Source organism: Euprymna scolopes, chromosome 12 (assembly GCF_053919585.1).
Source record: "Euprymna scolopes isolate OS-2025 chromosome 12, ASM5391958v1, whole genome shotgun sequence".
NCBI classification, from domain to species: Eukaryota; Metazoa; Mollusca; class Cephalopoda; order Sepiida; family Sepiolidae; genus Euprymna; species Euprymna scolopes.
In genome coordinates this window covers 111,397,908-111,410,202 of record NC_136493.1, presented here as the reverse complement: position 1 = coordinate 111,410,202, position 12,295 = coordinate 111,397,908, and the positions used below count along the sequence as shown (strand labels likewise).

General features: G+C 30.6%; 1 protein-coding gene across 1 annotated transcript in view; it reads right to left on the bottom strand.

The window, feature by feature from the left end:
- Nucleotides 1-12,295, bottom strand: part of LOC145291453 (FUN14 domain-containing protein 1-like) — a 48,568-nt gene that overhangs the window by 10,680 nt on the left and 25,593 nt on the right. Inside the window, exons 2-4 of the mRNA XM_080137312.1 lie at nt 8,631-8,780; nt 2,814-2,889; nt 370-489 (exon numbers count right to left, since the gene is read on the bottom strand). Of these exons, the coding sequence (XP_079993438.1) occupies nt 370-489; nt 2,814-2,889; nt 8,631-8,767 (333 nt within the window). The 5' untranslated portion in view covers nt 8,768-8,780. The remainder of the gene's footprint in view (nt 1-369; nt 490-2,813; nt 2,890-8,630; nt 8,781-12,295) is intronic.

Here is a 12,295-nt window from a genome sequence, read left to right as displayed (position 1 = left end):
ATAAGTGGTGATCACCTTGTAAAAAAAAAAAAAAAAAAAAAAAAAAAAAAAAAAAAAGCACTTGTGCCCCCTTGACGTACCCACTTACTTGACAAGCAGCAATATCTCACCCCTTCACTGTTGAGGTCCACAGATGCTGGAAAGTCTTCTCTACTCTAATAGTTTCTTTCCTTTAACTGCCAAACTTTGGAATTCCCTCTATTTCTTGCTTCCCTGACTGTATTAACATGTAGAAGTTTAAATATATTGCGATCAGACATCTCCCACATAGTTCTCTGTAGGCATTATCTCTATGTCCAAGTAACAATATGCTTTGGTTAAAGGATGAATAAGTATTCAAAACACAAAAAAAAGAAAAGACATACTTACATTTGCAGCAAAATTGGGATATGCTTTCCGAGTGTCTCTTTCAATCGTCTTTCGAGCTTTATACATGCTTTTTTCAATCTTTGTCCAGTTGACCGTCACATAGCCTTGATGTTGAGCAACCTAGGTAAAAACAAAAGTAATTAACAAAAAGTTACAATCTTTGTCAATCACAAACAATTACGTTAATTTATTCATTTCCAAAATAATTTACAGTGCTTGTACACATAATACACACCAATAAAATACATTGCTTTGTTTTATTGATATGGACATCCAGAGGTGTTGCAGCAACTACAATCCTGCAAAAGCTGTGCTACTCTCATAGGCTTCAGACGAACAACACCAGTGCCCTTCTGCAAGCCAAAAATAATAACAAGGCTCTTTCAGCACCAAAAGAAGATCTCCCAGCAGACTTTTATAGATGGAAATAAGGAGGTGGGTATATAAAATCTAATATATAAGGTTTATTTTTCAATTTTCTTGTGATTTTGTTCAAGCTGGGTCATCCCACCAGATGCCAGACATTGACCTGCTATTTCATACATTCCAACCGGGAGATCTTTCTAAGATTCTAATTGTCCCTATATGTGCAATTGTTTGAATTTTTCATCGACTTGGTTCATCAAGTATATTTGCTAGGAAGACTTTGAAATTCTTTTCCGGAATCCAGTTGCTCCTATAATTACTGGAATGATAGAGATCTTCCTAAGATTCCAGTTTCTCTTCACGTTGCACATAAAACCTTTGTTTTCGTTATCTTTTCCCTTCTCAACTCTATTTAACGCAGCATCATTGGGAACACTGACTTCTACTAAGGTTGTTTCTTTCTCCTTGTTGCATATCACTATTTCAGGTTTTATAGCTCCCTTTTCTCGGTATGTAGCTGAAGGAATTGCAGAGTCTTACTTGATGGTGTATGACTTCGTTTCAACTGTTCTTTCTGGTATATGTTACCAGAACTTGCTGCTGCATTCAATATCAAACTTTTTTACAGCTAATCCAGTGGAGATATTTACATACGTCATTGTATCACGTTGTATAGTAGTCGCCCACTAACAGAACCGTACAGTTGGATGTCAGGTGGGTCACGCTCTATTTCTGTGGCGGAACATGCAATTGTTGACATTGCTGAAACCACTAATCTTTTTAAAAGCATTAGTCATCAAGCCTAAATCTTGGGCAGCCATTATAATCCTCTCCTTATTTCAGCCAGTATATAGAGCCTTACTTATCTAGAGAATACATCTAATCCGGTGGGGTATCCAGCTTCGTGCTGCTACTCGAGTTCACATCATTTGGAAAAGTTGCACCATCTATTATATAAATTTCAGTAATCTGTGTGTTTGTGGGTTCGCTAAAAACATCTGTCATCCGCATCAAACAGGCATGAACGTGGTATCGTTAGAAAAAAAAAACAATCTCTTGGATAGATAATATCGAAAAATCAGAAAACAAACAACTCATCAATTATTTCATGTAGAAATGCAGTTTGTTTAAAAGGTGAGGCAGCTAAAAATCCGTGTTTTGACATTGTTTGTTAATCACACGTGCATGAATAGTCCATTTGTTGTTTTATTTTAAAAAGATAAATTGGCTACGTGATAACATGTGTGGCATCTTGGTCCAATCGATAGAGGGTTTGCTTACAAACTTAACTTTTGCAAGTTCGCATCCTGCACGTGGCATTTTTTGTTTCTTTTTATTACATTTTCTCACTCTTTCTTATGTGCACCCACCACAATAAGATGACACCCAAGTCCCGTTTTTTTTTTTTTTTTTTGGGGGGGGGGTTGTTAATTGACTATTATCATATTTAACTGTATTTTACGACCAGACAATACCATGTGCCCCCCTCACTAGTTCCTTATAAAAGAGCTAGTGTGTGTTAGTCATACCGAGATCTTATTTGAGTTGTGAACATTATGTGATTTGGAATATTTAGTCATTTGTAGGTTTACTTGTTGAGAAAAATATCTTCATGTCAGGTTGTCTTGACACCCGCCTGTACAGAGACCTTAGACACTTGAAAATCGTGTCTAGAAGACATTTGAGTTGTGTGCGTATGTGTATAGTCAGTTAAAGAGGAATGGGCTGGATGGAGGAGAATGAGGTGGGATTTGGGAGAGAAAGATAGAGACGAGTAGAGAGAAGTTTTAATAGAAATAGATTACATTTTTGCCCCAGACAACGCTGGGTAGCCCTGCTAGTGTATGATAAAAAGAATAAAAATATCAGTATATTTTGTACATTATTTAGGAAAACGATCTTGCCACAGGCACAGAAATAGAATTCATGAAGAAGGACCTTCACCTGATGAAAAATATGTGCTTTGAGGTGTGGCAGAAAGAAATCAAAAGAAGTATACCTAAAGAAGTTCTCACTTCTTTAGCATAACATCCACCAAAAAGAGAACAACATACAACAATAGGATAATAAAGACTCACCTGTAACAGTAGTAAACTTGAACCAACAGTTGCAGCAGCAATTTTACCTACTTTGGCAAAAAGCATTCCTGCACACCTGGAAAACAAAAAAAAATATCAAATTTCAACTCTGTAGACCAAATATTCAGAGAGAAGTTTGGTAGAGAATTTTCTCACACACACCGACAAGGTCACAGAGATATAAATAAAAATATTTCCGTGTGCTAGAAAATTTTCGTATTAAATTCTGCACAATTATGCGTAAATAGAATTCAGCGTAATATTGAAATAGAAACGAATCATCTAATAAGAAACCATAAAAAATGAACAAGTAATTAATAATAATCTAATAAGAAACCATAAAAAAGGAACAAGTAATTAATTAATAATAATCTAATAAGAAACCATAAAAAATGAACAAGTAATTAATTAATAATAATCTAATAAGAAACCATAAAAAAGGAACAAGTAATTAATTAATAATAATCTAATAAGAAACCATAAAAAATGAACAAGTAATTAATTAATAATAATCTAATAAGAAACCATAAAAAATGAACAAGTAATTAATTAATAATAATCTAATAAGAAACCATAAAAAATGAACAAGTAATTAATTAATAATAATCTAATAAGAAACCATAAAAAATGAACAAGTAATTAATTAATAATAATCGAATAAGAAACCATAAAAAATGAACAAGTAATTAATTAATAATAATCTAATAAGAAACCATAAAAAATGAACAAGTAATTAATTAATAATAATCTAATAAGAAACCATAAAAAAGGAACAAGTAATTAATTAATAATAATCTAATAAGAAACCATAAAAAATGAACAAGTAATTAATTAATAATAATCTAATAAGAAACCATAAAAAATGAACAAGTAATTAATTAATAATAATCTAATAAGAAACCATAAAAAATGAACAAGTAATTAATTAATAATAATCGAATAAGAAACCATAAAAAAGGAACAAGTAATTAATTAATAATAATCTAATAAGAAACCATAAAAAATGAACAAGTAATTAATTAATAATAATCGAATAAGAAACCATAAAAAATGAACAAGTAATTAATTAATAATAATCTAATAAGAAACCATAAAAAATGAACAAGTAATTAATTAATAATAATCTAATAAGAAACCATAAAAAATGAACAAGTAATTAATTAATAATAATCTAATAAGAAACCATAAAAAATGAACAAGTAATTAATTAATAATAATCTAATAAGAAACCATAAAAAATGAACAAGTAATTAATTAATAATAATCTAATAAGAAACCATAAAAAATGAACAAGTAATTAATTAATAATAATCGAATAAGAAACCATAAAAAAGGAACAAGTAATTAATTAATAATAATCTAATAAGAAACCATAAAAAATGAACAAGTAATTAATTAATAATAATCGAATAAGAAACCATAAAAAAGGAACAAGTAATTAATTAATAATAATCTAATAAGAAACCATAAAAAATGAACAAGTAATTAATTAATAATAATCTAATAAGAAACCATAAAAAATGAACAAGTAATTAATTAATAATAATCTAATAAGAAACCATAAAAAATGAACAAGTAATTAATTAATAATAATCTAATAAGAAACCATAAAAAAGGAACAAGTAATTAATTAATAATAATCTAATAAGAAACCATAAAAAATGAACAAGTAATTAATTAATAATAATCTAATAAGAAACCATAAAAAATGAACAAGTAATTAATTAATAATAATCTAATAAGAAACCATAAAAAATGAACAAGTAATTAATTAATAATAATCTAATAAGAAACCATAAAAAAGGAACAAGTAATTAATTAATAATAATCTAATAAGAAACCATAAAAAATGAACAAGTAATTAATTAATAATAATCTAATAAGAAACCATAAAAAATGAACAAGTAATTAATTAATAATAATCTAATAAGAAACCATAAAAAATGAACAAGTAATTAATTAATAATAATCGAATAAGAAACCATAAAAAAGGAACAAGTAATTAATTAATAATAATCTAATAAGAAACCATAAAAAATGAACAAGTAATTAATTAATAATAATCGAATAAGAAACCATAAAAAATGAACAAGTAATTAATTAATAATAATCTAATAAGAAACCATAAAAAATGAACAAGTAATTAATTAATAATAATCTAATAAGAAACCATAAAAAATGAACAAGTAATTAATTAATAATAATCTAATAAGAAACCATAAAAAATGAACAAGTAATTAATTAATAATAATCTAATAAGAAACCATAAAAAATGAACAAGTAATTAATTAATAATAATCTAATAAGAAACCATAAAAAATGAACAAGTAATTAATTAATAATAATCGAATAAGAAACCATAAAAAAGGAACAAGTAATTAATTAATAATAATCGAATAAGAAACCATAAAAAATGAACAAGTAATTAATTAATAATAATCGAATAAGAAACCATAAAAAAGGAACAAGTAATTAATTAATAATAATCTAATAAGAAACCATAAAAAATGAACAAGTAATTAATTAATAATAATCTAATAAGAAACCATAAAAAATGAACAAGTAATTAATTAATAATAATCTAATAAGAAACCATAAAAAATGAACAAGTAATTAATTAATAATAATCTAATAAGAAACCATAAAAAAGGAACAAGTAATTAATTATAATAATCTAATAAGAAACCATAAAAAATGAACAAGTAATTAATTAATAATAATCGAATAAGAAACCATAAAAAATGAACAAGTAATTAATTAATAATAATCTAATAAGAAACCATAAAAAATGAACAAGTAATTAATTAATAATAATCGAATAAGAAACCATAAAAAAGGAACAAGTAATTAATTAATAATAATCTAATAAGAAACCATAAAAAATGAACAAGTAATTAATTAATAATAATCTAATAAGAAACCATAAAAAATGAACAAGTAATTAATTAATAATAATCGAATAAGAAACCATAAAAAAGGAACAAGTAATTAATTAATAATAATCTAATAAGAAACCATAAAAAATGAACAAGTAATTAATTAATAATAATCGAATAAGAAACCATAAAAAAGGAACAAGTAATTAATTAATAATAATCTAATAAGAAACCATAAAAAATGAACAAGTAATTAATTAACACTCATTTTTCAAAGGAAGATATACATTAGTTAACTTTATGTAGTCGCTTGTATATCCATGACCGAGTATATTAAATTCATTTGAATAATTTTTAAATAGAACAGTAAGCTTTTAATATTAACTAGCAGGACCTGTGGAAATTCCACAGCGGCATCTTTCATATGTAATATATTGATGTTGGCATTCTGTGGATGTTCAGCTAAATGGAGACGCCCTGATATTATTCTACCTATTTACTATGCCTCCCCACGGGACAGAGTTAGACACCAGGGTCGTTTTTTAATGTGGAGAAAAGGTACAAAAATAAAAAAATTGTCTCAGTCGTGAAGGACTGATCCTCCACCGAAAGAGAACAAGAAATGGAAGTGCAGCATCTGAAGAACAGATACTACACTTTGATCTTGACCAAAAGGCCAAGCTCTTTTGTTAAAACTGCAAAAGTATTTATCTAAGCTAGCAGAGACGCCTAGAATAGATTGGTTGTAAAATACGCTTAAATATGATATTTTAATTCATGCAGATTTTGTATATATTATTAGAGTCAATTCTTATATATTATAAAGTTGTGATTTCAAAAATAAAAAAATATATCCATATGACTTGAGTGCATCAGCTTGAATCAAAATCGAAACCAAAACTTAAGAATTCTTAGTAAAATTATTTATGACAAAGAACTGGAAAGTCATAACAATTAAACGACCGTCACTCAGAAGAAAAAACAAGATGTAAGCGTGACACACAAAACAACACGCACGTTACCGTATCAATACATCCCCAGAAAATCCCTTCTGTTACTTTTTTTTACTCATATCATGTTTAATTTTTGTGCAAAATTTCAAAAAAATTCCAAGGCATAGTTATTGAGAAAAGTGCGCACAGACGAACGGACAAGAGGGAATTTACAGGTCCACCCTCCTTTTGTCGGGGACTAATAAACAATTTCGATGTTAATATAATTCCAGGCCACTGCTTCCTCAACTGTACTGACATGCAGAAGTTCAAGTGTAACGTGAACCGACATCTTGCTGCCCAAATCCCCACATAGTACCCCAGTAGTTGTTGCCCATGTTACTAGCCCCCTACACCAAAGTGGCAATGTGCCTTGTTTGGGGTGAAAATGTAATTAAAAAAAAATAATAATAATGATTAGGATGGGTTGAAAGAACCTTCATATTTATTAATTTACACATACATCATGCAGTTAATTATAACAGTTTATAAAGAAAAGACAAAATGAAGTTGTTTTTAAATAAACACAATTATTTTTTTTTTTACATGGTGTGTTGTCACTTAACCTTAGTCGTTTGTTTTTACTGAAGATAAAGATTTTCTTGTCTTCGATTTCAGTAGTTTTGTGTTCTGGTATTCACATGAGAGAGGAAGTAGTGAAAGTAAATACTTTCGCTATAAAACAGTTGCCTTGAAATACACTGAATACCTTCTGAAAAGAGTGCCTGTACAATGACTTTACTATGAAACAAGGGTTGCATAATCTTTAACTGCACTTTTCCTCGCCCAACATTGTTTAAGTTCATAGCAAGGTGACATCTAATATGACTGGAAGTAATACAAACGCTTTCCATGTCTTAGACTAGTTTTACTAGTAAGTAGTGTTGGGACGATTAATCAGAATCAAAATCAGGTATCAGAAAAATTGGAACATTTTATGGTATCAGAATCAGAAAAAATAGTCCCTATATTCTGATGCCAAAAAACGATTCCTTTAATTATATATTTTTTTTTTTTATTTGATTTTGTTTACAACAAAATCTTCCACTGTTGGTAGTAATAATTAGGGCTACGACAAGAGAATATTCTTTTCATTATTTTGACTCTCGAGTATGTTTTTAGATACAGTGATGTGGTTCTCGATTGATAAACTGTGTCAGATATAGACTCGACAGTCAAAACAATGTTAAGAATATTCTCTCGTCACAGCCCTAGTAATAATAAAGTAATCAATATTTATTTTACTAGTAAAACTAAAATCAAGAGATCATCCTCACACAAGTATTATTTTATGTTTCAGAAAATATCTGCACATTTTACATGTTTTTACAGTAATCGGGAGAAAAATAATAACTCATAGTTAAATATTTAGAGATATATAAAGAATGTGAATCGGGAATTTAGTACAGAATCAGTAATCATCTCAGAACCAGGAAAAATATTGGAATCGTCCCATCACTACTACTAAGGCTAGACAGTCAAGTCTTCTCTATCATTTTACTAGGAGCTTGTAGGGGAGAGTACATATATTTTTTAGGCGTATAGTATTCACTAAATAGTCACCATACAACATAATCATGTTGACAGATCAGTTCTCATTAGATCACCAAAGTTAAGCAATGTTGAGTTTGGTCAGTACCAGATGGATGACCATTTGGAATACCAGGTGCTGTACGTAGGAAGATGTAAACACCTTCCTGCAAGAACAGCAAAAACATATCTTTCCTAATCGGGCTATACATGCAATTGGGGACACTTGTGAATTTTTTATTTCCTATACACTTTTTCACTTCAGGGAAAAAGTTGGCTCAAGTTGGTATATTTCTTAAATAGTCACCCCATGTAAGTGCTGATAAGGCCCAATGTTGCTTAACAATGTTGATTATCAATGTTGATTCTACTTTAAACAAATCTATTATGGGGTTAAAAAGAAGAAAAATAAGTCTTACCAGCCAGTCACTCCTCCAACCAAAGTTTGTTTGGCCACGGACATTTTCGAAACATCTCGAAACATATTGTTCACCCAGCGTTCATCTGGGAGGTGTGGAATTATATCCTGGATTTCAAATTCTTCAGACTCAGCCATTTTGATTGTTCAACTAAAAAAATTTTAAACAAGTTTCAAATTAACATTTTTTCATAGAAAAAAAAAAAAAAAAAAAAACCTAGTAAAATTGGGAATTTGGGGGAAAAAATTCTTCCAACATTCACACGAAAAAAAAACAAAAAAAAACAAAAACAAAAAAAAAACATATATTGTAGTTTACACAAAGAGTTCCCCAGGTAAGTGATTGACAAAGTAACTTGTAGACACAGCGGCTTAGAAAGAAAATGGTCGCTGAATTCTTAGAATGCGTTCAACAAGTCTTGTAACTGTTTGACAATGATTTTATGCAGTCTGAAGAAACAACTTGTCATAAAGCTGACAATTTTGAAAGGATTCAGTAGATTGCTAAGTGTAAAGTTAATGTAGCCCATTCTTGGAAGTTTTGAAGCTGTAATTTACCATGCGCATTGAACTGTTATTCACAGTCAATTGATGGTTAGAGATGGAAATGTTCAAAAGATGGATTTTGTCGGTCAATACAAAAACTTCAGAAAGATCAAACTTTCATATTTCACATCAGTCAATTTTTCTATACTTTTCATATGTTTATATGGACGTTGCGTAAAAAAACTTGGGTTGTAATTAGTTTCAACAAGAAGATAAGTTGTTGAGTCTGAAAATAAAATTTTGATGGTGTTGGATGGTGAGTAACAATGCAAATCCAGTCCGATTCTAAAACATTGTCCTTCCATAGAATTTGAAGTAAATCATTTATAAAAATTAACCCATTTTTTAATTTTTTTTCTATAGATATTTGGACACTTCTAAACCAGTACAACCAAATGCATAGAATAGAATCAATAAAGTATGACAAGATGTGCATGAATCAATCTTAAACATTATGTAATAGTGTCAATGAAAGGAAAATGAAACAAGGCTGTTTCAAAGAAAATTCTCTACCATACTAGAAAATTACTCATGCTAAAGAGTATCCTATATCTTTACAAGGCCACAATTCGCTCATACATGAAGCATTGTTGTCACATCTGAACTGGTGCATCTGTCACTAGTCTCTCACTTCGACAGGGTCTTTTAAAAAAAAAAAAAAAAAAAAAAAACTCAACTCTAATGTCCCACACTATCAGCCAAGCTCCAACCTCTGTCCCATCACCACAATGCTGCATCCCTGTGCACGTTTTACACATACTTTAAATGGAATGTGCTCTGGTGAACTTATAGCACTTGCACCTCCTCAACGTACATACTCCAGACTAGCCAGACAATAGCAAATTTCCCACTCCTCCACTGTTGGGGTCTGGAAGGAGTTTCTTCCCTGGGACTGTTAGACTGGAATTCCTTCCCCGTTTATTGCTTCCTTAACTGTACTAACCTGCAGAAGTTTAAATGTAATGTGAACAAACATCTTGCTGTTCAACTTCGCACAGCCTCCTGTTAGACATGATGGCAAATAGTTGCCTCTTGTTATGCCTTGTTAGAAGTGTAAAAGAGTAAAAACAAAGTGATGGGAGAAGTTACATAGTAAAAGCAGATGCGTATTAAACACGCAACGTTCAATTTGAAGACAGAGTTCAATCCTTCTTTAATCACAGCGGAAAATAAATTTCAATAAAAACAATATCAAATAAAGAAAATTGGTGATGTAAATAGTTCATTGCTGGAAGGTGTTTTAATTTTATTATGATGTAAAAATTTTGTCTACTTTTTTTAACGATGTAACATTTATGTTATTTTTTCATGGAGCAGATACTATAACCGTTTTACCACAAGAATTTTTTATGCAATAAATAAATTTTTTAATCATGAATCCCGCACGTGACAGAAGTTAGCATGCAACTGACGCACGGGCATAAACAAATCCCTCATTCACTTTTTTAACCCTGCATAGACTTACATCTGAAGACGAGTTGGCCTGACAAGCCATTAGAGTCAGAAATATTTCCTTTTTGAAAGGAGACTTGAAAATATAATTTGGCGGTAAAGGGTTAATTTACCTAGTTGTGTTTTAGAAATTTTTCCCCCCCCCTCAATGTAAGCACTGTGTAATTATAATTCATAAGTTAAAAAGTCAATACAACGCAGTTTTGTTTTTGTTTTAATAAATATTTATTTATTTATTTAAAAATCAATTTAGTTTTGAGGATACACATCATCATGTAAAATGTTTTTGACTTCTAATGGGGGTATGAGACGAATGGATTCGCCAATCATTTTTATAACCAACGGCTGTGCTAAAACAACCAATGAAAACGTTTCAAAATTATTATAAAAATTGTCGAATTTTGGATTCAATCAGTTCGCCGTTTACTACGTCACGGACCGCATTTAATTCTTGGCCGCCATCTTGGTTACTGATCTGAACTACGCCGACATCTTGGTTACTGATCTGAACTACGCCGCCATCTTGGTTAACTGATCTGAACTACGCCGCCATCTTGGTTAACTGATCTGAACTACGCCGCCATCTTGGTTAACTGATCTGAACTACGCCGCCATCTTGGTTAACTGATCTGAACTACGCCGCCATCTTGGTTACTGATCTGAACTACGCCGCCATCTTGGTTACTGATCTGAACTACGCCGCCATCTTGGTTACTGATCTGAACTACGCCGCCATCTTGGTTACTGATCTGAACTACGCCGCCATCTTGGTTACTGATCTGAACTACGCTGCCATCTTGGTTAACTGATCTGAACTACGCCGCCATCTTGGTTAACTGATCTGAACTACGCCGCCATCTTGGTTACTGATCTGAACTACGCCGCCATCTTGGTTACTGATCTGAACTACGGCGCCATCTTGGTTACTGATCTGAACTACGCCGCCATCTTGGTTACTGATCTGAACTACGCCGCCATCTTGGTTAACTGATCTGAACTACGCCGCCATCTTTGTTCAACACAATATCTCAGAACTTAACAGGTTAACTACGCCACGGACCGCATTTGATTCTTGGCCGCCATCTTGGTTACTGATCTGAACTACGCCGCCATCTTTGTTCAACACAATGTCTCAAAACTTAACAGGTATGGAATCAGTTTTGTTTTTTCTTTGCTTTCCTTATGGCATGGGTGCACAGATTCGATGCCTGATGAAGATGTATATCAGTGAAAGTAAATTGATTTTTAAATAAATGTCAGAAAAAAAAAAAAGAAAAAAGTTATTGACTTACAAATACTAATTCAAATTTACACAACATTTACATTGAGGAAAAAAGCTAATTCATTTCATGCACTATCATCCTGATTAAAACAGTTGAGAAAAAAAGATCACAGACTTTGATTTTCTAGTGACATCATGAAACAAGAAAAAAAAAAGGGGGGTGGAGAAAAAGCTGATTCCATACCTGATGAAAACGTTGATTTTTAAATAAATGTTAAAAAAAAGAAAAAGAAAAGAAAAAAAGAAAAAAAAATCAGCATTGTACTGACTCCTTAATATACAAATTCTTACCTAGTTGTGTTTTTTGTTGTTGTTGTTTTACGGCTTATCAAGCCTTTTCGGATTATTTAATGTTGAACCCAGTAATTTTTTTAAAAGTTTTTATG